This window comes from Pan paniscus, chromosome 18 (genome assembly GCF_029289425.2).
Source record: "Pan paniscus chromosome 18, NHGRI_mPanPan1-v2.0_pri, whole genome shotgun sequence".
Taxonomy (NCBI): Eukaryota; Metazoa; Chordata; class Mammalia; order Primates; family Hominidae; genus Pan; species Pan paniscus.
In genome coordinates, this window is record NC_073267.2 from 24873299 (window position 1) to 24899291 (window position 25993).

The 25993-nt window shown below is 46.9% G+C and overlaps 1 protein-coding gene and 1 pseudogene across 1 annotated transcript in view; one reads left to right on the forward strand and one right to left on the reverse strand.

Moving 5' to 3' along the window:
• The first annotated feature begins 1831 nt into the window (after nt 1-1831).
• On the forward strand, nt 1832-2791 carry LOC100995849 (large ribosomal subunit protein eL6-like; annotated as a pseudogene).
• Nucleotides 2792-4993: 2202 nt separating this feature from the next.
• The window catches only part of GGA2 (golgi associated, gamma adaptin ear containing, ARF binding protein 2), a 44653-nt gene continuing 23653 nt past the window's right edge, over nt 4994-25993 (reverse strand). Inside the window, exons 7-17 of the mRNA XM_034939855.3 lie at nt 25569-25649; nt 24874-25011; nt 21773-21854; nt 19497-19622; nt 18617-18739; nt 17735-17763; nt 17220-17353; nt 13768-13925; nt 8923-9092; nt 7809-7919; nt 4994-6624 (exon numbers count right to left, since the gene is read on the reverse strand). Of these exons, the coding sequence (XP_034795746.3) occupies nt 6514-6624; nt 7809-7919; nt 8923-9092; nt 13768-13925; nt 17220-17353; nt 17735-17763; nt 18617-18739; nt 19497-19622; nt 21773-21854; nt 24874-25011; nt 25569-25649 (1263 nt within the window). The 3' untranslated portion in view covers nt 4994-6513. The remainder of the gene's footprint in view (nt 6625-7808; nt 7920-8922; nt 9093-13767; nt 13926-17219; nt 17354-17734; nt 17764-18616; nt 18740-19496; nt 19623-21772; nt 21855-24873; nt 25012-25568; nt 25650-25993) is intronic.

Sequence of the window (25993 nt, forward strand, 5' to 3'; positions counted from 1 at the left end):
GCCACTGCACTCCAGCATGTCTCTTAAAAAAAAAGAAAAAAAATGGTCTGTAAAGAAGGCACAAGGAGAACACCACGTGACAATGAAGGCAAAGGCTGGAGTTATGCAGCTACAGGCTAAGGAAGTCAAAGATGGTGGAAGCCAGCAACCACCAAGAGGGAGCACCATGGCTCCAATATTAGACTCCCACCCCACAGAACTCAGACAACACATCTGTTGACTTAAACCACCCAGCTTGCAGTACGTTGTCATAGCCGTTCTAAGGAACTAATACAGAGAAAAATAAACATTTCGACTGTTACTTTGGGTTTGTTTATTGCAGCTGATCCTGATCTTAACAAAGGGTATGGTCAGATTTTTTTTTTTTTGAGATGGAGTCTTGCTGTGTTGCCCAGGCTGGAGTGCAGTGGCACGATCTCGGCTCACTGCAAACTCCACCTTCTGGGTTTGAGCAATTTCCAGCTAATTTTTGTACTTTTAGTACATGGCCAGGCTGGTCTTGAACTCCTAATCTCATGATCCTTCGCCCTGGCCTCCCAAACTGCTAGGATTACAGGTGTGAGCCACCACGTCCAGCTGGTATGGTCAGATTTTATTAAAAGTATCAACCTTTTCTGCTGCCTATAAAATATTCATAAGTTATCAGTATTCTTAGAACAATTTCTGTGGTTTTATGAGAGCAGGAGAGGCTGTGAAATGAACAGTGATGAAATGGAAGTCACCACTGTTACAACAGTTAAGAAAATCTCAGATGTGAAGGTGATTTGAGAAATAGCACCTAAATTTATAGAATATCTATCCTATCTGCTATTTTGTACACCTCATGACATTCTCACCAAAATGTGTGAAGTAGACTTCTAACATTTTTACCATTTACGGATATAAAAACTGAGGCCCAGAGACCACTGACTTGCCCAACATGCTACAGATGGTAAAAAACTAGAAATTAAACCTGACTCCCCAGCCCACACTTGGTTCACTCTAGCGCACAGGGCTGCCAGAATTGAGGCGAGAGAGGGTTGCCAGGGAAAAGTCTGGCCTGCTTGGCTGCCTGGGAATGGTGCCAGCGGGAGGGAGAGGATACAAGGAAACTATGAGGGAACTGCTACCCCAGAGTTTTAACATGCAGCACTTTCAACACATAAGTGCTTGATTTATACCATATGAGCTCAGGGAAGAGAGCGGGGTTATGTTTCTAAGTAATTCATACTGATAATGGCATTTTCTCCAAGCTATCTATGGTGTTAGATGAAAAGAACAAAACACAGAACAGTATACTATATTTTCTTGAACATGCCTAGAATCCCTCTGAAAAGACAGAGGATGGTAACTGGGTGGGAAGAATTTTCACCTTTCATAATTTTGAATCATGTCAATGTCTTCATCTTAAAAAAGACGACACTGAGCATAAAAAAATAAGGTTTTATTTTCAGCTGATTTTAGAAAGCTCAGAAAAAATTTAAAGAAAATTTATAATTCCCTGACCCAAAGATTACCACTGTCAGATGTGCACACAAACATCTTGGTGCATCGCTTGGCTTTAAAACAAACTGGGGTCAGGACATGGTGGCTCATGCCTGTAATCCCAGCACTTTGGGAGGTCAAGGCAGGAGGACTGCTTGAGCCCAGGAGACCAGCCTGGGTAACACAGAGATCCAGTCTTTACGAAAAACTGCAACATTAGCTGGGCGTGGCAGCATGCACCTGTAGTCCCAGCTACTCCAGAGGCTGAAGCCGGAGGATCGCCTGAACACAGGAATTCAAGGCTGCATTGAGCTACAATCATGCCACTGCACTCCAGCCTGGGCAACAGAGCAAAGCCCTGTCTCAAGAAAACAAACAGCTCTTTCCCATCTTGCAAGATGGCGGGTGAAAAAGTTGAGAAGCCAGATACTAAAGAGAAGAAACCCGAAGCCAAGAAGGTTGATGCTGGTGGCAAGGTGAAAAAGGGTAACCTCAAAGCTAAAAAGCCCAAGAAGGGGAAGCCCCATTGCAGCCGCAACCCTGTCCTTGTCAGAGGAATTGGCAGGTATTCCCGATCTGCCATGTATTCCAGAAAGGCCATGTACAAGAGGAAGTACTCAGCCGCTAAATCCAAGGTTGAAAAGAAAAAGAAGGAGAAGGTTCTTGCAACTGTTACAAAACCAGTTGGTGGTGACAAGAACGGCGGTACCCGGGTGGTTAAACTTCGCAAAATGCCTAGATATTATCCTACTGAAGATGTGCCTCGAAAGCTGTTGAGCCATGGCAAAAAACCCTTCAGTCAGCACGTGAGAAAACTGCGAGCCAGCATTACCCCCGGGACCATTCTGATCATCCTCACTGGACGCCACAGGGGCAAGAGGGTGGTTTTCCTGAAGCAGCTGGCTAGTGGCTTATTACTTGTGACTGGACCTCTGGTCCTCAATCGAGTTCCTCTACGAAGAACACACCAGAAATTTGTCATTGCCACCTCAACCAAAATCGATATCAGCAATGTAAAAATCCCAAAACATCTTACTGATGCTTACTTCAAGAAGAAGAAGCTGCGGAAGCCCAGACACCAGGAAGGTGAGATCTTCGACACAGAAAAAGAGAAATATGAGATTACGGAGCAGCGCAAGATTGATCAGAAAGCTGTGGACTCACAGATTTTACCAAAAATCAAAGCTATTCCTCAGCTCCAGGGCTACCTGCGATCTGTGTTTGCTCTGACGAATGGAATTTATCCTCACAAATTGGTGTTCTAAATGTCTTAAGAACCTAATTAAATAGCTGACTACATTTAAAAAAAAAAAAAAAAACAAACAAACCCACTTTTATACTCTTGACGCTGGGTAAGCATCTTCTATAATGGGTATATTTAAAGGATTTGGGATTAATATTGTAGTAGGCAAGCACTATTTGTATTCTAGAATATTGCCCTTGCTTTCTAGCTTTAACATTTTCTGTCTCAATTTACACTATTTGTACTAGGTAATATTCACTTTTCTTTTGGTTGTCATTTATTCTGTTTTCAACACTATCTTCATGACCTGTTTGTGTTCAGAGTGACTCACAGATAAGGAAACATTTTTGCCCAGTCTTAAGTTCATGGAAGATAATAGGAAGAGTAATTAACTGCAGCAAAAGGTTAGGACAAAACATGGCATTATCAGGGCTTGAAAGGACTTTATTGTGGCTGTGGTGAAGCAGGCCCTGGTCTTGGCAGATGATACCAGAAGGGCACTGAGTGCCAGCGTGCAACTTGAATTTGATCCCATAAAGTCAGGCATCAGGAGGCCATTCAGAATTTTTCACCCGGTCAGATGCTCAGATTTGCTAGAGAACTCTGGTAGTGGCAAGAACCAGAGCTGGTACTCAGAATTGGGACAGAGGCATTGTCCCAAAAAAAAAAAAAAAAAAAAAAAAAAAAAAAAGCCCAAATCAGAGCAGTGGCAATGTAAGTGCAGGGAGGACATGATGTGGGATTATTTAGAAAACAGGCCAAATGACATGCAACTACTCTGCGGATACAGACGAAGCAGGAATCAGGGACCCTATAAGTCTCAGGTGCTTTCAAGTAAGAGCATGTAGGTGGAAAGGGGCAGGACTCTGGGTTCCATTCTAAGTAACTGAGACTGAAGCAACAGTGGAACCTCCAGATACAGATAACCCCTGACAGACTGAAATACGATCTGGGGACAGCAAGGAGGTGGCAGCTTGAGAGAGGTCTACAATCCACCTAATGGTTTAGAGCCACCTGACTACCAGGCCTCTGTGTGGACGGGAAAGTCCTGAGGATTGGACTCTGGAAAACCATCACACTTAAGAGACACAGGAAAAAGAGCAGTCACGGAGGTAGGTCACGAAACGGGTCAACAGGACCCCCGAAGAGTTCAAGATACTGGAAAGCACTGGCCATGAGTGCCAGATCTCCAGCACACACATCATGAATTTGCTTCTCCCCAGAGGAAAAGAAGCTCCTTCAGGGTGGTGCCTGGCTCAGGGTAGCTGGTCAACAACTAGCTTTTAAAAAAACAGAGACACGGTCTCACTATGTAGCCCAGGCTGGACTTGAAATCCTGGGCTCAAGCGGTCATCCCACTCAGCCTCCCAAAATGCTGGGATTATAGGCGTGAGCCACTGTGCACAGCCAATAACTATTTGTTAAGTGAATGAAGAGGTAGGAGCTGGGCTGTAAGTGGCCACTGGACTTGCTGATTAGAAGGGAGTGATGCCATAAACCACAGCCACTTTCAGGACAGCAGCCTGCCTCCTCTCCTCCTACCCCTATCCTGTCCAACACCTAAGCATAGTAGTACCATTGGGAGTCTGTCTCCTCAAAAGCAAGAATGTTCAGGTACACACGTGTGAGTTCACCTCTTAACTATAGGGGAGAAAGCCTGTCTTTATAAGTCTCATTCACCCATTTTGACCAAAACCCTTCAGAGGGAGATGCTGTCATTATGATGGGTACCTCTTCAAGACTACGCAACAGTAACAGAGCCTATAAAAGCTACACAGAGGCCGGGTGCGGTGGCTCACGCCTGTAATCCCAGCACTCTGGGAGGCCAAGGCAGGCAGATCACCTGAGGTCAGGAGTTCGAGACCAGCCTGGCCAACATGGTGAAATCCCGTCTCTACTAAAAATACAAAAATTAGCTGGGCGTGCTGGCTCACGCCTGTAGTCCCAGCTACTCGGGAGGCTGAGGCACGAGAATCGCTTGAACCTGGTAGGCAGAGATTGCAGTGAGCTGAGATTATACCACCGCACTCCAGCCTGAGTGACAGAGTGAGATATGGCCTCAAAAAACAAACAAAAAAAAGCCACACAGAACACAAGCAAGAAAGTACTTTTAGATTAAAATTCGTCTTATGTGAATTATGGCTAATGAAGTCATCCCCCTGTTTACCTGTTTTATGAGTTTTTACATTTGCTTAAAATTAGCATACTTGATCTTTTACAGTTCCCATCTCCACCAATTAGTATTGGCAGATTTCCACTATATGTAGAAGTCAAAAGATCAGACTGTAAAAATATCAGATATTGTAATTAAGAGCTCCAAACAAGTCTTGCAGTTTCAAAGGTAGAAACCCACCCAGCCAGTTCAGCTGCTTGGACTTCAAAGCCCTCCGCCTAGCCATCTCAGCCAGGCTCAGGTTCCTTCTCCCACCCATCAGGCCAAGCAGGACTTGTCAAACATACACATTCAAGTTCCTAGCACACAGTAGGTGCTAAGTGGGAATTGATTATAAACTTGAATTCTTCCATCAACAAATATCCACCTCTCCTGTCCAGCTTGCCTCAGATCTTCAGGTTCTCTCTTCACTGAGGCAGCTAAGCTTCTACATCCTTCATGAAGTTTCCTTTACTTCTCGACAGAAGACAGTTCCCTTTAGGCCTATCATCTCTAAATGCAACTGGCTTTCCATTTTCCACTTACTCAACACTCCACAAAGTACATTTGCTACATGGTATTTATTCAATGACTGTATATTTAGTCACCACCTCAATCACTGCTAAGCTCTCTTCATGTCTATCTGTACCACAGTTTCCCATCTTAGACTGTGACGTCAGCTGGCAAGGGCTGGCTGTTGGCCGATTCACCATGACTGACATGGTGTGTCACAAAGAGCTCCAAGTAAATGCTGTGAAGGAAGAGGATGAGGATGGAGATGAGGATCCTGAGAAGGGCCCAGACTGGCTGCCCAACCCATGGACCTGAGGCCTGAGTAAGGCCTGGGAGCTGCTTTCCCCTCTGCCCAGGAGCTCTGTCCAGGGGCGATTCTAAGGCACAGTGGTGAAGGACATGATTGGTCCCCCAAGTGTGGTCCTCAGGTCTCATGGCAGCCACTCGCCTGGGAACAGTGCAACAAGCATTCCATTTAGATCTTCCAGAACACACACAAGAAGCATTGTCTAATGAAAATGGAGACAAGGTCTTTCTTGGAAGAGAGTGCCCAAGTAGATACTCTCTGCCCCAAGACTAACCAGGTCCCTTTTAAGGTCCCTGAGAACAGCAGCCTGGGAGCAACCAAGCCTTTCAAAGGCTGACAAGGCACAGAGTGGATGAATGGAACGAACGATACATGAAAAAAACACTTTGGCTGATAAAACCTCCAACCTGAGGCAGGGACAGTGTCGCTCGCTGACATGCAGAAACATGACTGTAGCAGAGATGATGATGATGAGAAATGCTTCGCATTTCCCACACTGCCAATATCCCAAGCCCTGTGCTACCACCCTCTCCCCGAACACACACACACACACACACACACATACACACACACACACACAGCTGATATCCCAAGCCCTGTGCTACCACCCTCTCCCCGAAACACACACACACACACACACACACACACACACACACACACACACACACACACACACACACAGCATCTGCAGAATAAGTCAGAGGTTGACACCCAGAGCCTGACGTCAGGATAGGACTCTTGGCACTCTGCACTGAAACTCCGTGATTAGTCCTGACTAGACAGCAAAAGTAACGCCAGCCTAAGCTTGAAATGAAGGGTCCATCTTGTGAAAAGTTAGGCTGCGCCCAAGACAGCCAGGTCTGGAAAGTCTTTCACTTCTCCTACTTCGCTGAAAGGCTGTCCACCTTGGTTGAATGTCAGCTTGTACCGTAAGCGGATAGGTTCCTGGGACAGAAGAGACAGAAGATGTCAAATCAGTGGAGAGCAACCCAGGAACAGGGGTCAATGTTAAGTCAAGTGAGTGTTTCAAACAATTCTGACACAAAATACCTGGGATACTCTCTTTGGGACTACAAACAAGGGGAAACAGGCATATATCCTGGGAACCCTTCGATACTTCTGCAGTCCTGAAATCCTGAGATGGGCTGCAATTCAGAGACCAGCTAAGGAAGACAGACCTTGTCCTTTCAGAGGACTCCAGAGGATTAGGGAGAGTTCATGTGTCCCTCCCTTGGTCCCCAGCTATGACAATCCATCTGATCTTCCTTCAATGAGCCCCAAAGACAGACTCCAGTGAGGGATATTCCACATATACCCCTAACACCCAACCAAACCAGAGACTGACTTTTTCTTTTTCTCTTCTCCTTCCTTCCTTTCCTCCCTCCCTCCCTCTATCTCTCCCTTTCATCTATCTGTCTGTCTGTCTATCTATCTATCTATTTGATAGAGTCTCGCTCTGTCACCAGGCTGGAGTGCAGTGGTGCGATCTTGGCTCACTGCAACCTCCGCCTCTTGGGTTCAAGCAATTCTCCTGCCTCAGTCTCCCGAGTAGCTGAGACTACAGGCGCACGCCACCATGCCCAGCTAATTTTTGTATTTTTAGTAGAGATGGGGTTTCACCATGTTGGCCAGGATGGTCTCCATCGCTTGATCTCGTGATCCATCTGCCTCAGCCTCCCAAAGTGCTGGGATTACAGGCATGAGCCACTGCACCTGGCCGACTTTATTTTTTTTTGAGATGGAGTCTTGCTCTGTTGCCCAGGCTGGAGTGCAGTAGTGCGATCTTGGCTCACTGCAACCTCCACCTCCTGGGTTCAAGCAATTCTCCTGCCTCAGCCTCCTGAGCAGCTAGGACTAAAGGTGCGTGCCCCCACAACCAGCTAATTTTTGTATTTTTAGTAGAGATGGGGTTTCACCATGTTGGCCAGGCTGGTCTCAAACTCCTGACCTCAGGTGGTCCACCTGCCTCAGCCTCCCAAAGTGCTGGGATTACAGGGGTGAACCACTGTGCCCAGCAAACCAGAGACTTTAGAGCAAGGCCTCAATGTGCCTCTCTCTACCCACAAAGTTACCTCCCCTTACAGTTCAGGGGCCCCCATCTCCCTGCTACCACAGACACTGGAACATACTTTGTGTGGATTGTCAAGCAGCAGCATCTGAGATATCACAGCTGGAGGCATCAAAGGACTGAATGCAGGAAGCTTGGAGCTGGATGCCGGCTGCAGCTTCACTCTCATTGACTATCAGGGGAAGAAAACCAACATGTAACTCATTCCTAACCACAGCTTCCAGGATGGAGATCAGGTGAGGGGGAGCTGGACCTCCCCAACACCCCTCCAAGAGGAAATGGCCCTCTTAGACGTGGTACCCCGAGGCACCTATGGGAGCCCAAGCAGACAGACTCCCACTAATTGATAAAAGGATCTAAGAGGCCTTTCCTTCCACACACACAATGGATCGGGAGTTGTGTGGTCAATAACCGGCATCTGAGACGCAGCATCAACAGCCAGGGCACATCTTGGGTTGAATTCTAACTGCTTCTCACTAGCTCTGTGACCTTGAGTAAAATATTTAATTTCTGAGCCTTGGGTTAACTTACAAAACAGAGGTAGTAGCAGAACATTGCCCACAGGACTACCGTAAGAAGTAGAGACTGCAGGTCATATTTTTGTCTGTCTCAAATCTTTTCCTTTCAGGACAGGCCCCTTCCCCTGTGACTGTGGGGTGCCTGTTAATCAGTAGGGCCCCACTTCCCTTGAAAAGGGATGGATGTTATCTCACATTGGCCAAGTGTCTTATATCCCAGGATACAAGTTCCTGGTCCAAGGTATGGAAGTAACACCAACAAGCCCAATCAGAGCCCTTTCCTGGGTAATCAATATATGTGCTTCATGCCCGGTGAGAGTTTCTGAGATAAAGAGGATTAAGGACCATGCAACCCTGGAGCTGTGGGTAGCCACTTTCCTGTTTGTGGAGAAACTGTCAGAATGGTGCCAAAGAAAAGCAGAGTCAAGAGATACAGACAGATTCTTAAGGCATTGTTTAAGAACCTATTTGGATCCACTCATATCTGAAGCCAGATATTCAGGAATCCCCAGTCAGGTAAGCCATTACATTCCCACTTTATCTTCAGTTAGTTTGAGTGAAGATTCTTTCCTTGACACTCGACAGGTAAGTCCCAGAAAAGAACCTGGCACTCAAAAACGACAGCCATTACTGAGAAATCCGCAACAGATGACTCACCTTTGGCACAGCCACTTGAAACATGATATCCCAGACAGGCTGGGGAGCCGTGCTCATCATGGTCAAGAGCAGCACCTGTACCTCTGGGTGCCCAGGGGCTCCCGTCTGGGAGAAGTGGAGCAGAATTCTGAATCCATTCCGGTCATACACAATGAGAGGCGGCAGGCTGCCTGGTAGAAAGGGCACAAGCAGAAGGGTTAACACCACTACAAACCCCCCGGACAGCCAGGCTGGAAAGAGATGTACATGTTATCCCCAGATGCTGTTGCTTCTCCATGCAGAACATGTCCAGGACTGAATTCCTCTGCACTACCATAATCCAAGTCCTCATGACTCTAGCTGGACTCCTATGACCCTCCAAACTGACCTTTCCCCACCATCCAACCATCATACACACAACACCAGTTATTAAAAATCACATTTTTGAGGAAGATACGATCATGATTAAAATAATGCATGAACACTATAGAAAATAGAGAATTATCAGCCAGGCGTGGGGGCTCACGCCTGCATCCCAGCACTTTAGGAGGCCAAGGCGGGTGGATCACTTGAGGTTAAGAGTTCAAGACCAGCCTGGACAACATGGCAAAACCCCATCTCTACTAAAAATACAAAAATTAGCTGGGCATGGTGGTACACACCTGTAATCCCAGCCATTTGAGAGGCTGAGGCACGAAAATCACTTGAACTCGGGAGGCGGAGGTTGCAGTGAACTGCACTCCAGCCTAAGTGACAGAGCGAGACTCTGTCTCAAACAAACAAACAAAAAACAAAAAACCACACACACACAAAAACAGGATTATCATTAAAAAATGAAATAAATGCTTTTTTTTTTTTTTTTTTGGATGGACTTTCGCTTTTGTTGCCCAGGCTGGAATGCAATGGCATGATCTTGGCTCACCGCAACCTCTGCCTCCCGGATTCAAACGATTCTCCCACCTCAGCCTCCCTAGTAGCTGGGATTACAGGCATGCACCACCACGCCTGGCTAATTTTTGTGTTTTTAGTAGAGATGGGGTTTCTCCATGTTGGTCAGGCTGGGGGAGGTCAGGCCTCAAACTCCCGACCTCAGGTGATCCGCCCACCTTGACCTCCCAAAGTGCTGGGATTACAGGTGTGAGCCACTGCACCCGGCCAATGCATTCTTAATTCTACCCAGAAATAAGCACTTACTTCCTTCTGGTCTCTTTTATATGACTACAAACACACACATATGCTCACACACACACATATACCACCTTATATTTAATTGTACAAAACTGTAGATACCAAATCACCTCAAATTAATAAGTTTAATAACATTCCAATGGAAATTCTAAAGAGACTTTTAATTTAGCTAAGGAGTGACTCTAATGTTTATTTGAGGGGGGAAAACTATGTAAGACTAACCAATAAATTTAAAAAGGGGGGCAGGGCTATAGCAAATACTCAGATAAAATTACAATTCAAGTAAAGTGACATAAACAAAACATGTGGAACAGATCTAAATGAGACTGTAACATAACATATCCTTCAAAAATCAGGGCTGGCTCAATGAATGGCACTCAGACTGGTAAATCAGCTGGGAAAAAAACCTTAATATCAAAATATACATTACTAAAATATAGCTTAGAGCTGGGTATGGTGTCTCATGCCTGTAATCCCAGCTACTCAGGAGGCTGAAATGGGAAAACTGCTTGAGGTCAGGAGTTCAAAACCAGCCTGGGCAATACAGTGAGATCTGCCTCCCACCCCCAAAAAGACAATAAAAATTTGCTGGGTGTGGTGGTGCATGCCTGTCATTCTAGCTACCTGGGGGTCTGAGGCAGGAGGATTGCTTGAGCCCAAGAAGAATATGAGGCTGCAGTGAGCTATGACTGTGCCACCGCACTCCTGCCTAGGCGATGGAGCGAGGTCCCATCTCTAAAAAAATTTAAACAAAAATTAAAACATAGTTTAACAATGAAACTACCAAAGATTTAAGAGACTGAAAATACCAGTGGGGTATGGTGGCAAGAGTATGGGGAAAAAAAGCAACCTTTTCAGAAGGGAAATTGGTAATGCAGATCAAAATTTTAAATGTCTACATGTGGCATTTCACTGGTATTATGATCTCCTAATAATCAGGAAGGTATAAAGAAAGGCATCCAAAGATGTTCTTTGTAGCCCTGGTTTTTTTTTGTTTTTTTTTTTTTAGACACAGTCTCACTGTGTCACCCAGGCTGGAGTGCAGTGGCGCCATCTCAGCTCACTGCAACCTCCGCCTCCCAGGTTCAAGCGATTCTCTTGCCTCAGCCTCCCAAGTAGCTGGGACTACAGGCGCCCACCACCACGCCTGGCTAATTTTTTTTGTAGTTTTTAGTAGAGACAGGGTTTCACCATGTTGGCCAGGTTGGTCTCAAACTCCTGACCTCAGGTGCTCCACCCACCTTGGCCTCCCAACGTGCTGGGATTACAGGCATGAGCCACCACACCCAGCCTGTAGCCCTGTTTTTAACAGCAAACAGGTAGAAAGAAATTGACCTTCAGAGAAGGACTTAATAAGCTGGACATAGTGGCGCATGCCTGTAGTCCCAGCTACTTGGGAGGCCAAGGTGGGAGGATGGCTTGAGCCTGGAGGATGGAGGTTGTAGTGAGCTGAGATGGCGCCACTGCACTCCAGCCTGGGTGATAGGGCCAGACCTTGTCTCAAAAATAAAATAAAATAAAATAAAATAATTTTTAAAAAAATGACTGAATAGGGCCGGGCGCGGTGGCTCACGCCTGTAATCCCAGCACTTTGGGAGGCCGAGGTGGGCAGATCACGAGGTCAAGAGATCGAGACCATCCTGGCTAACACGGTGAAACCCTGTCTCTACTAAAAATACAAAAAATTAGCTGGGCGTGGTTGTGGGCACCTGTGTCCCAGCTACTCGGGAGGCTGAGGCAAGAGAATGGTGTGAACCCAGGAGGTGAAGCTTGCAGTGAGCCGAGATCATGCTGCTACACTCCAGCCTGGGTGACAGCGACACTCTGTCTCCAAAAAAAAAAAAAACACTGAATAAACAGATTACAGTACCTCTACTTAATAGTGCATATATATATAAGTTCATTAAAAATCAAGTTTTTAAAGAACAACTAAGGGCATAAAAATGGTATAGGCTTATAAAGTAACAGTAAATAGAGTATAAAACATTCTATACACACTGTGGTATCAAATTATTAAGAACTGTATGTACATATATATGTATATGATAAGACAAGAAGAAAATCTATCAAGACATGAACAGAATTTCCATCTCTGGCTGTTAATGGTATAGATGATTTTACTTTTCTAGTCTTTTTTTTTGAGACAGAGTCTTCTCTGTTGCTCAGACTGAAGCACAGTGGCAAGATCTCAGCTCACTGCAACTTCTGCCATCTGGGTTCAGGTGATTCTCCTGGCTCAGGCTCCTGAGTAGCTGGGATTACAGGTGTACATTACCACACCCAGCTAATTTTTATATTTTTAGGGTTTCACCATGTTGGCCAGGCTGGTCTCGAACTCCTGACCTCAAGTGATCTGCCCACCTTGGCCTCCCAAAGTGCTGGGATTACAGGCATGAGCCACTGCGTCTGGCCTATTCTATCTTTAATAAAACTCTACATTTTGAACATGTATTTTTGTTTTTAACTTTTTTATTTTTTAAAGTTTGTTTTGTAATAATTTCAGACTTACAAAAAGTTATAAAACTAATACAAAAATTTCTATATACCCTTCATGTAGCTTCCCCAGATGTTAACATCGTAACTACAATACAGTTATTGAATTCAGAAAATTAACATTGAACATGTATTATTTCTTAAATCAAAAATCAATAAAGAAATGTGCAAAGAGCTCCCACTGTTTATCAACTCTGTTTATTTATAAATTTGTCTGCCTGGCTTTCAGGGCTCTCTGCAATCTAACCTCACCACAAAGAGCCATAGGAGGGCTCTGTGCTAAAGAGTCCAGGCCCTGGAACAGACGACCTGAGTTGTGTCCTGCTCTGCATACTGGTGTAGGCACCTTAATTAGCCGAGCCTTCCATTTCCTTCCCTTTTAACAGAGATAATATCCACTTTTCTGCCTTAAGGAGGATCCCTAGAGAAGGAGGATCCCTAGCCAAATTCATCCACTCGTTTGAATTCTACCTCTTGCCAGTCATTTCAGGCCACATTAAACATTCCCTTCTTGAATCCCAAATCAACGAACATTATGTGCCTAAGTAAGCCTTTTAATTAAATTCTGCCTGCCCATATCCTTGACAGTGTCAATACTAAGGAAGGCTAAGAAATCAGCTAAAAGACAAAGAAGCAAACTTTTTTTTTTTTTTTTTTGGAGACGGAGTCTCACTTTGTCACCCAGGCTAGAGTGTGGTGGCATGATCTTGGCTCACTGCAACCTCCACCTCCTGGATTCAAGCAGTTCTCCTGCCTCAGCCTCCCAAGGAGCTGGGATTACAGGCATGCACCACCATGTCCAGCTAATGTTTGTATTTTTTGTAGAGAGAGGGCTTCATTATGTTGGCCAGGCTGGTCTGGAACTCCTGGCCTCAAGTGATCACCTGCCTTGGCCTCCCAATTTTCTTCTTCCCCCCCAAATAGAGACAAGGCTATGTCGCCCAGGCTGGTCTCAAACTCCTGGCCTCAAGTGATCCTCCCACCTCAGCCTCCCAAAGTGCTGGGATTACAGGCGTGAGTCACCATACCTGGCCACAACCTCTTACTTTCTGCCCTCATGCAAAATCTCTCCCATTTATCAACCAAATTTAAGGGCCACCTCTACCAAACTGGAGTGGAAAAAGCTGGGAGTCTAATAGATTCCCAGGAAAAAAAAAAAAAGGTGGGGAGTGAAATTGTACTTACTGGGCTTAACAGACTCCAAAGGGACAAACACTTGAGCCAGAGGTGTATTCTGTGAAGATGGGGAAGGAGCCAACGGGCCAGCCTCCCAGGACCAACCTGGAGAGGACTTAGTACCTGGTGGCACTTCCTTGGGGACACTTTTCTGCGAAACATAATTCCTACAAAGAAATAAAAAATATCAAAGACTAGCAAAAATTGTAGCGATTTCCTGGAATCTGGGTTAGGCTTATTAAAGAACAAGGAAAAAATAACACACACACACACACACACACACAGAGTTAGATGTTATATGCCTTTTTTTTTTTTTTTGATACAGTATCTCGCTCTGTTGCCCAGGCTGGAGTGCAATCGAACAGTCTCGGCTCACTGCAACCTCTGCCTCCCAGGCTCAAGCGATTCTCCTCACTCAGCCTCCCGAGTAGCTGGGATTACAGGCACCTGCCACCATGTCCGACTAATTTTTGTATTTTTATTAGAGACAGGGTTTCACCACATTGGCCGCGCTGGTCTCAAACTCTTGACCTCAGGTGATCCGTCCGCCTCAGCCTCCCAAAGTGCTGGGATTACAGGCGTGAGCTAATGCGCCAGATGTTATATGACTTTTGTCAAGTAATCGAACTCATACCTCAGCTTCCTCATCTGTTAAATGGGAATAACAGAAGTAATTTACCTCCTAGGGCTACTGTAAGAATCAAATGAGACGATGTATGAAAAGCACTTAGAGGCTGGGCACGGTGGCTCACGCCTGTAATCCCAGCATTTTGGGAGGCCGAGGCAGGTGGATCATTTGAGGTCAGGAGTTCAAGACCAGCCCGGCCGACATGGTGAAACCCATCTCTACTAAAAATACAAAAATTAAAAAAAAATAAAAAATAAAAAATTAGCCAGGTGGTGGTGGCACACGCTTGTAATACCAGCTACTCAGGAGGCTGAGGCAGGAGAATGGCTAGAGCCTGGGAGGCGGAGGTTGTGGTGAGCCGAGATCACACTACTGCACTCCAGCCTGGGCAACAGAGTGAGACTCCATCTCAGGAAAAAAAAAAGAAAAAAACAAAGAAAAGCACTTAAAATGTCCACACATAATAAGAACCCAATAACCTAGAGCCTTTGTTATGAAGGTTGTTCATGTTGTACCCGTCGGGCAGTCCCTGACAATAAGTAGCTCAGTCAGGTTGTTTCCCAGGTGTGATCACAAAGGGACTTGAGCCAGGCAGATGATACACAAATTATACCAGCTACTATCCACTCCATGATTTTGTTCATTTGGGACACAAACTGAAAACATTTTAGAAAACTAAAGTCCTGAGAGGAGAAATAACCCACCCTGCCCGAGTGGCTAAAAAAAAGAAGACTGCAAGAAATGACCTCTGGGTGGCAAATGGGAATGAACTCCCAGGACATCCCACTTCTGCCAGAGCCTGGTGGTTTCTATCAGGAACATGGGCACTTTCAGGCTGTTGGGGTGAAGGTAAGCTGCACTTTTCCAGAGGCAAAGGGACAGGATCTATGAAAATGTTGTTACATTCACACCTTAGAGAACCTCTCCCTTCAGGGATCTATACTATAAGGCACTCCCCCAAGCACCTCCAAACCGGAAATTATGTAAATGTCCAAAAAAGGGAAATGATCAAATATATCCATGCAATAAATTGTAATGTGGCTATTAAGACTGAGGCATATTTATAGAAACTGATATGAAATGCATCACAGATATAATATGAAAAGGTCATGCTGGAGTGCGGTTTATAAATTAAAATCCTGTTTGTGTAACAAGACACAGGAAGGTACCACTACATGTATACAAAAAAAGCAAAGAAGGAACGTTCAACCTTGTTTTTAGGGAGTGGCACTTTGCACTTTGTTGTATGTTTCTCCATGGATCAAATTTTGCTTAACTTCAATTATATGGTTATTAGAAGGGAAAACAAAAACAAACGGCAAAAACCTCATGTTCTACTACTCCTAGTCCTTAAATAAACCTCTTTTCAGATGTCTTGGCCAAAGCAGGTATTTTCCTACGACTTAGGAAAAGAAGTAAAATGAGAAAAGGGAAGCAGCACATTAAACTTTTTTTGAGACAGGGTCTCACTCTGCTGCCCAGGCTGGAATGCAGTGGCATAGTAATGGCTCACTGCAGCCTCGACTTTCCGGGCTCAAGTGATCCTTCCACCTCAGCCTCCTGAGCAGCTGGGACTACAGGCATGACCTACCACGCCTGGCTAATTTTAGTATTTTTTGTAGAGATGGGGTTTTGCCATATCTCCCAGGCTGGTCTTGAACTCCAGGGCTCAAGCGATCCACCTGCCTTGGCCTCCCAAAGTTCTGGGATTACAGGTATGATATGGTTTGGCTGTGTCCCCACCCAAATCTCATCTTGAATTGTAGCACCCACAATTCCCACATGTTGTAGCAGGGACCCAGTAAGAGATAACTGAATCATGGGTGCAGTTTCCCCATACTATTCTCACAGTAGTAAATCTCATGAGACCTGATGGTTTTATAAGGGGAAACCCTTTTTCGTTTGGCTCTCATTCTGTCGTCTGCTGCCACATAAGACACGCCTTTTGGCTGAGTGTGGTGGCTCATGCCTGTAATCCCAGCACTTTGGGAGGCCGAGGCAGACGGATCATGAGGTCGAGAGATCGAGACAATCCTGGCTAACACAGTGAAACCCCATCTCTACTAAAAAAAAATACAAAAAATTAACCGGGTGTGGTGGCACATGCCTGTAATCCCAGCTACTCAGGAGGCTGAGGCAAAAGAATCGCTTGAACCTGGGAGGCAGAGGTTGCAGTGAGCTGAGATCGCGCCACTGCACTCCACCCAGGGCGACAGAGCGAGACTCCATCTCAAAAACAAACAAACAAACAAACAAACAAAAACACATGCCTTTTGCCTTCCGCCATGACTGCGAGGCCTCCCCAGCCACATGGAACTATGAGTCCATTAAACCTCTTTTTGTTTTTAAATTACACAGTCTTGGGTATGTCTTTATCAGCAGTGTGAAAACAAGTACAAGGCATGAGCCACTGCACCTGGCCTAAACTTTCAATAGAAAGATGTTTCTCGGCCAGGCAGACGGATCACCTGAGGTCAGGAGTTTGAGACCAGCCTGGCCAACATGGTGAATCCCCGTCTCTACTAAAAATTAAAAAAAAAAAAATTAGCTGGGCATGGTGGCGCGTGCCTGTAATCCCAGCTACTTGGGAGGCTGAGGCAGGAGAATCGCTTGAACTCAGGAGGTAAAGGCTGTAGTGAGCCGAGATTGTGCCACTGCACTCTAGCCTGGGCAACAGAGTGAGACCCCGTCTCAAAAAAAAAAAAAAAAGAAAGAAAGATGTTTCTCCAGGGCGAGAGGCTGTCTTAGAGCACCATTCTCTGGCCCTCGTCCCATGAGAAGGAACCGCACTCAGGAGCCACACTCTCCCACTCCCCTTGCCCAGAAGACTCACAGAGGGCACGGAGCTGGCTGTGGTGAGAGGAGGTCCAGCAAATTCCTGTCTGCAGAAGGGTTCTGAACACCACCGCCTGGCAGCGTGCTGGAGGAGGGATTCCTCTTTTCCTCACAGCAATTCTGACCAGAAACCTGTCAAATCAGGAATGGCTAAAATAAGACCAGGGTATGAATGACCATCAGCCACAGTAAAACCAAGGCACAGCTCTCCTGAGCCCACCCAAGCTGCTGTGGCCCAGACTGGTGACATCTCTTGGGGCAAGAGGGGAAAGAAAGGGCAAGATCACATGCAGCTCCTGGGCAGACCTCCAGGAAGCAGGAGCCTGGTACAACCTGTCTCCCCCAGGTATCAGCCAGACAGTATGGGTGAGGAAGAGGCTGTGGACCTCCAAGGCCATGATCCCACCGGGACAGTGCAGGAGCACCTCTCTGCTCGCCAGGCAGTGCTGCCTCACAAGGGCAGGTCTGAGACCCTCCCCCTCTCTCTCCGGGCCCTGGGAAGGGCATCCTTACCGTGCCTGTAACAGGAGCATCACTGATTCCTGTAAGAAAGGAGTAGAGTGAGATGCCTAACAGTAACTCCACCTGCTTCAAGATGAAGAGTAATGCCACACCCATCCTTTCTAGGACATCCAGAAAGTCTAGACAAATAAGCAACTTACTGAAGGTCATGTGACTCGTCCATGGCCAATCTGTGACTAATATGCAAGGGGGACCCTCTGAACTGCCCAGAACACCTGATTCCCTTGGCAGCAGGTATGTGCTCCCCAAGGGAACCAGCTCACTCTCCTACTCACAACCACCCTGATTGCCTCAGCAGCAGGTATGTGCTTCCTGAGGGGACCAGCTCACTCCCCTACTCACAACCACCCTGATTCCCTCAGCAGCAGGCATGTGCTTCCTGAGGAGACCAGCTCACTCCCCTACTCAGAACCCTGCTGATTCTCTCAGCAGCAGGCACTTGCTCCCAGAGGAAACCAGCTCACTCCCCTACTCACACCCATCCCGATTCCCTCAGCAGCAGGCATGTGCTCCCTGAGGGTCCAGCTCACTCTCCTACTCACAACCACCCTGATTCCCTCAGCAGCAGGTATGTGCTCCCTCAGCAGCAGACACGTGTTCTCCGAGGGTCCAGCTCACTCCCCTACTCACACTCTCCCTGACTTGCTCAGCAGCAGACACGTGCTTCCCAAGGGGACCAGCTCACTCCCCTACTCACACCCATCCTGACTCCCTCAGCAGCAAGCATGTGCTCCCAGAGGGAACCAGCTCACTCTTCCTATTCACAACCATCTCGACTCCCTCAGCAGCAGGCATGTGCTCCACGAAGGGAACCAGCTCACTCCCCTACTCGCACCCATCCTGTGCCTGCTCCCCACAAGCACCTGCCCTCACCCAAGGCTGCCAGGTCCTGATGAAGCAAAGATGGCACCACAGTCCCCGTCTGCGCAGGTCCGTTGTCCACCTCCAAGTCAATCAGGGGGCAGGTCTTCATGCAGCGTGCTGGATTCTGAAAGACTAGAAAGCCCAGGGTTAGGAAGAGAAGTCAGTTGGACATGAGAGCAAAGTCTCCACATAAATCCTATCAGCTTCCCTCAGACCACCTCCTAATCAAATGGTAACGCCCTCCCTGCCCTTCCAAGAACCTTCCACTCAGCTGAGTGTCCTGACACACAAGCTCAGCTGGCATCCAAGACAAGAGGGAGCCAAGGCCTGCCTTCCTACCCCAGGGATCATAGGCCCTCCTGCAAAGATCCCATCACTCTGGAGGAAAGCAGATTCGGCCTTCTCCAGCTCAGGCCATTCTGAGGCTTCTGACCACAGCTGATTAGAATCACCCACAGTGCTTGAAAGACGCACACCTCCAGGCCCAGCTCCAAGCAGTCTTGATTCAGAAGGTCCAAGCCAGGGACCGCATTTCAACCAGTGCTCCAGGTGATTCTGATACAGCTGACCTGGCACTAGGAACCACTAAGGAAGATCATTTCTTTTGTCTCTAGCTCCTGTATGCAAGCATTTATGAGAATTCAAACGCAGGCACAGCTTAGCCATCTGCTTTTGTGTGTAGTCAAAGCTGGGGTCCAGCCCGGCAACCAGCTCATGACAATTCCTGTGGCTGGGTGTGGCAACATATCCACTTTCACAGGAAGGGGAACAAAGGGCGAGTTCTCTCATTTCTATTCCTTAACCCAGAATATGTTTAGGACCCATTTCTTTTCTGGGAATTGCAGGCTGCCCCAAGGCAGAGAAGGCAAGGAGAAGCTTTCAAACATACCTCTGGAGACAGGGATGTCTCCCAATGAGCTGGTCACTCTGTTTCCAAAGGTGACCCGGCCCTCCATCACCTGTTTGTACAGCAGAACTCCTTGGGTGAGGAGGTCATTTGCCTGGAGAATTTCCGCTGAAGAATGAGGGAAGACTCAGAACCCCCTGGTTTGGCAACCAACAATCTCAGTCTTTTCTAAGCTTTTCCATAAAACAGCCTTCATATGGCTAGACTATGTTCAGTTTATCCACACCTCCTGCCTCCAGATTGTGTCATCGGACCCTATCAGGCCTAGTCAGTTAACCCGAGTCCTAACATGTTAGTAGTTCTCAATGCAGAAGGAAGCAAATCTGTTCACCTTCTACACCTGTACTGTCCAGAGTAATGGCCAGCAGTAAGCACTCAAATTAAGGCCCTTTCAATAACAAACTTTTAACTCAGAACCTGAAGCTGCTGGCTCTGTGCAGTGGCTCATGCCTATAATCCCAGCATTTTGGGAGGCCGAGGCGGGTGGATCACCTGAGGTCAGGAGTTCGAGACTATCCTGGTCAACATGGTGAAACCCAGTTTCTACTAAAAATACAAAAAATCAGCCGTGGCAGGTGCCTGTAATCCCAGCTATTCGGGAGGCTGAGGTGGGAGAATTGCTTAAACCCAGGAGACGGAGGTTGCAGCGAGCTGAGATCGCGCCATTGCACTCCAGCCGGGGCAGCAAGAGCGAAACTCCATCTCAAGAAAAAAAGAAATATCAGAAACAGAACATTAGCAGCATCATGGGGGATGCCACGAGCAAAACTGAGACCGAGAGAACTGTCAATTCAGAGGGCCTATTTTCATGCAAGGAAAAAAGGCTGTGTGTGGTGGTTCATGCCTGTAATCCCAGCACTTTGGGAAGCCAAGGCGGGCAAATCACTTGAGCCCAGGAGTTTGAGACCAGCCTGGCCAACATGGCAAAACTCCATCTCTACTAAAAGTACAAAAATTAGCCAGGTGTGGTGGTGCGCAACTGTAGTCCCAGCTACTCAGGAGGCTGAGGCATGAGAATCGCTTGAACACAGGATGTAAAGGTTGTAGAGGCTACAGTGAGCTGAGCACGCCACTGGACTCCAGCCTGAGCAACAGAGTGAGATTGTCTCAAAAAAAAGGAAAAAGGATTGCAGAGGGCATGCACATGCTATCCACTAAGAGAGACAGAAGAAATATAAACCAATTATACAGTATGGCTTTTCTTTTATGTCTGATTTAGAACAATTTTTTTTTTTAAGTTAGCAAGAGATGATTAAGGAGAAATTTTATCAGGGAAATCTGAACACTGACTGAATCTTTGATTATTTTGAAATGTCCAGAGGCCGGGGATTGTGGCTCACGCCTGTAATCCCAGCACTTTGGGAAGCCGAGGCAGACGGATCACTAGAGGCCAGAAGTTTGAAACCAGCCTGGCCAAAATGGCGAAACGTCATCTTACAAAAATACAAAATTAGCCAGGCGTGATGGTGGGTGCCTATAATCCCAGCTACTTGGGAGGCTGAGGAAGGAGAATGGCTTGAACCAGGGAGGTAGAGGTTGCAGTGAGCCAAGACTGCACAACTGCACTCTAACCTGGACGACAGAGCGAGACTCCATCTCAAAAATAATTAAAAGAGAAAGAAACGTCTAGAATTTGCTTCAAAACAGACTAGGGAATGGGTGTGTACAAAGAGAGGTACAGATGAAGTAAGATTAAAAAAATCAGCTATGAGCTGGTAATTATTAAAGATGAGTGAAGAATACATAGGTTTTACTATTCCCCTCTCTCATGTTTCGAGATTTTCCACAATAAAGAGTTAAAATTCTTTTTTAGTAACTGTGGACAATTCTCCACTTCCTTACAGATGTACCTTCCATTTCCCATCGGCCTGGCCCTCTTAGTTGACCTACCTGGCCCCTGAAGGTATAAAAGCCCGTGATCCCTTTGAGACACCACCCACAGCTGTTTCTCTGGCCCCTGCGATTGGTCAGCTTTTCCTGAAGCCTCCAGTGGGATCTTTCTTCTACCTCTCACACCCCAATCTCCATGGTCAATTTCCACCCCTTTTCAGGCTTTAGACCTGCTGCTGATTTCTTACTGAAGCCTGGATCCTGCTGGAAGTCAGTTCTGAGGCAACTCAGGCCACACCCTCCCCAAGCCCAAGCTCCACGGAACAGAAAGTCCACTCTGTCTTGTTCCTGGCACAGCAGTGTGACAGGAGGGACTGAGTCTGTCTTGCACCTGGGCTGCTAGCTACACCCAAGGAAAGAAAACTTACCGAGTGCATCATCGTCATCAGTGGTGTCACTCGCCAACCGGAACAGCGTGGGCCGCAGCTTTTCACACCTCTCATACACGACCTGAAAGAGCAGAGCTTGGTTCATGACACACGCCCAGGCACCCCATAACGCCCCCCTCCAGGGCCCCAGGAGCCTCCGATCAGGCAGACAGCAGAGTCTGGGGCTTCAGAAGGCCTCCCATTGGTCCTGACTTAGAGACTGCAGTTTTGAAGTAACATGGCAGAGTTTCAGAAAAAGACTACAGGCTACAAGTGTACGATTTTTGAAAATAAAATAATCTGACCGGGCAGGGTGGCTCACGTCTGTGTAATCCCAGCACTTTAGGAGACCAAGGTGGGCTGATCACCTGAGGTCAGGAGTTCAAGACCAGCCTGGCCAACATGGTGAAACCCTGTCTCTACTAAAAATACAAAAGTTAGCGGGTGCCTGTAATCCCAGCTACTCGGGAGGCTTTCTCTTAGGAATTTGGAAAGACAGTAGTTCATTTCTACTAATCTTGTGAAGTGGAAGGACAGGTAAATAAAGAAGTTATGTGGAGGCTGGCTCTCCTCCTGTGCAGAGAGACATAAAAAACTGGAATGCAGAGGGAGATGGCTGAAACAGACCTGCAGAAGGAGGTGGAGAACAGAGTTCCAAGGGAGACCAACAGCATGGCTGCCTCGAACCTGGCACAGACAGGCTATGGTTTCTTTTTGATTGTTTGTTTTTTTGGTTTTTTTTGAGACAGAGTTTCACTGTTGTTGCCCAGGCTGGAGTGCAATGGTGTGATCTCAGCTCACCGCAACCTCCGCCTCCTGGGTTCAAATGATTCTCCCTGCCTCAGCCTCCTGAGTAGCCGGGATTACAGGCATGCGCCACCACGCCCGGCTGATACTGTATTTTTAGTAGAGACGGGGTTTCTCCATGTTGGTCAGGCTGGTCTTGAACTCCTGAACTCAGGTCATCCGCCTGCCTCGGCCTCCCAAAGTGCTGGGATTACAGGCATGAGCCACTGCGCCCGGCTGGGCTGTGGTTTCTTAGATGTGATAACAAAAGCACCAGGAAGACATTAAAAAAAAAAAAAGGCCAGGCATGGTGGCTCATGCCTGTAATCCCAGCACTTCAGGAGGCCAAGGCAGGTGGATCACCTGAGGCCAGGGTTCAAGACCAGCCTGGCCAACATGGTGAAACCCTGTCTCTACTGGCCAGGCACAGTGGCTCACACCTGTAATTCCAGCACTTTGGGAGGCTGAGACGGGTGGATCACCTGAGGTGAGGAGTTCGAGACCAGCCTAACCAACATAGAGAAACCCTGTCTCTACTTAAAAAAAAAAAAAAAAAAAATACAGAATTAGCCAGGCGTGCTGGCACATTCCTGTAATCCCAGCTCCTCGGGAGGCTGAGGCAGGAGAATCGCTCGAACCCGGGAGGCAGAGGTTGTGCGGAGCTGAGATCACGCAATTGCACTCCAGCCTGGGCGACAGAGCGAGACCTTGTCTCAAAAAACAAAACAAAACAAAACTTTCCCGCTTCAAAAGATACTATCAAAATAGTGAAAAGACAGCCCAAAGGAAGGGAGAAAACTGTCTGATAAGGAACCTGTATCCAGAATATATAAAAAACACTTGTAACTCAAAAAAGACAATCCAAAAGGCGGGCAATGGATTTGCACAGACATGTCTTCTAAGATGCACAAGCTGCCAATGAGCATAGGAAATAAATAAGCCATCAAGAAACAGAAAGTTGCAATGAGACAGTACTTCACACCCTCCAGGAGGACTCCAATCAAAAAGATAACAGCAAATGTTGGCAGGATGCAGAGAACTGGAGCCAATACATTGCTGCTGGGAATGTAAAATGGCACGGCCACTTTGGAAAACAGTTTGGGAGTTCCTCAAAATGTTAAATATGGAGTTACCCCAAGATCCAGCAATTCCATTTCTAGGTATATACCCAAGAGAATTTAAAACCTATGTTCACATAAAAACTTGGACAAAGTTCAAAGTCATTATTCGTAATGAATAATTCAAAGGCATCATTCATAATAGCCAAAAAGTAGGAACAACCCAAATGCCCATCAGCTGATAAATGGAGAAACAAACTGTGGCATAGCCACACAATGGAACGCTATCCAGCCATGAAAAGGAATGAAGCAGTGACACATTACCAGATGGATGCACCTGCAAACATTAGGCTACATAAAGGAAGCCAGACACGAAAGCCCACGTATTGTGCAACCGCATTTGGACGAAGCATCCAAATAGGCAAATCCAGAGAGACAGAAAGTGGATTAGTGGTTGCCAGGGACTGGGGAAAGGGGAGTTTGGGAAAGGGGGAATGACTGTTAATGGGTACAAGGTTTCTTTTAGGGGTGATTAAGATATTCTATAACTAGGTAGGTGTGATGGTTGCTTTTATGGTATGTTAATTATCTCAATAAAGATGCTATATAAAAACCAAGATCTCAAGACGTGGAGGAGCTAGAACTTGCATATGCTGCTGTTAGGACTGTAAAATGGTGCAATCACCCTTGAGGATAGCTTAGCCACTTTGTTTCCTAACAAGTTAAATATATACTTAGCATATGACCTAGTAATCCCAGACATTTACCCAAAAGAAATGAAAATCGATGTTCACACAAAATCCCGTACACAATTGTTTACAGTAGCATGATTCATAATCACCCAAAGCTGGAAACAACGCAAGGCCCATCAACAGGTACATGCTGTGGTACATCCAGGTGACGGGACAGTACCCGGCAATAAGAAACAAGCTACTGCTACACACAGCAACGTGAATGGATCTCGAGTGAGATCCAGAAACCAGGCAAAAATAGAGGGTTATGTACTGCATCATTCCATTTATACAAGAGTCTGGGAGTTGTCAGCCAATCAGAACAGAAAGCAAATTAGCAGCTGCCTGGGGACTGGGGAGCAAGGGACAGACAAAGGGAGGACAAAGCAGCACAACGACATTTGGGGAGGTGTCAGATATGTTTACCGTCTTGACTCTGAGATGGCTTCATGGGTGCAAACAGGTGAAAGCATTTCAAACCCACTTTAGTAAACATGTGCAGCCCCCTGTGTTACACCTGTATTACCTGCAGGGCCTCCTGGTCGGGCGGGGCCTGCCCTGGCCTGCGGTACATGCTCAGCATCTCCTGCAGCACCTTCACATGGCTTCGCACTTCCTCCACCGCACTGACCCTCTTGGACACCTTCTCCGATTTTTCTTGTTCCTTTTGGGAAAAAGAGGAGGATGGGAGTGAGGGAGCAGAAACCCTGGCTGAAGCCTGAACAAGGGATGGGAAAGAGTCACTATTGAGAGAGCTCGCTCAGGGGCATCACCAGGATGTTAAGTGCATGGGAGAACTCACACAGTGGGTGAAAAAATACTCAAAAGCCCAGAGTTCCTGGGGAGGAAAATGCAGTTTGGGGACTGGTGACCGTGACCTCTGCCTTTGTGCCACCAGCCTCAAGTCCTCTGAAAAGCAGATTCCTAAACCTGGACTTTGTCCATACCAATACCTGTTGCTGGGACCCAAGCTGGTGTCTAGGAAATGCTTTGAGCAGCACGGATGAAAGCAGCTGAGAAGTACGGCAGCTGGATTTCTGGTTCCAATCACCACCTTGCTGCCCTTGAGGGAGACTATGGCTGTTCCCCAGAGTTCAGGGCTAGGAGCCACTCTTTCTCCCAGGCAACCGTTCCTCTACCCCTCAAGCATAGGCTCATATGCACTGTCCTTCAGCCTCTGTCAAATGCTGCTTCTACTGAACCAACTGGAAGAATGCCCACCTCCTTGACCAAATTCTTGATTAACCGGTTTGCAGCCTGAAGGTCCTCGGGGTGGTTGCTCTTTAGAAGCCTTGTCAGAAGCTGCAGAGAGTGAACAGGAAGAGTAGGTGAGACCACAACTCCCTCAGGCCCAGAGCAGAAGCAGCAGCAACAGAAGAGTTAACACTAACAACAGCGCACACATTTTACATGCACCATCTCACCAAATGGTCCAAGGACACTACGATGCAGGCACTCTGACTATCCCAATACACCACTGGTTTTCTTTTCTGTTTTTTTTTTTTTTTTTTTGAGACGGGGTCTTGCTCTGTTGCCAGGCTGGAGTGCAGTGGCGCAATCTCGGCTCACTGCAACCTCTGCCTCCCGGGTTCAAGCAATTCTCCTGCCCCAGCCTCCCAAGTAGCTGGGACTACAGGCGCGTGCCA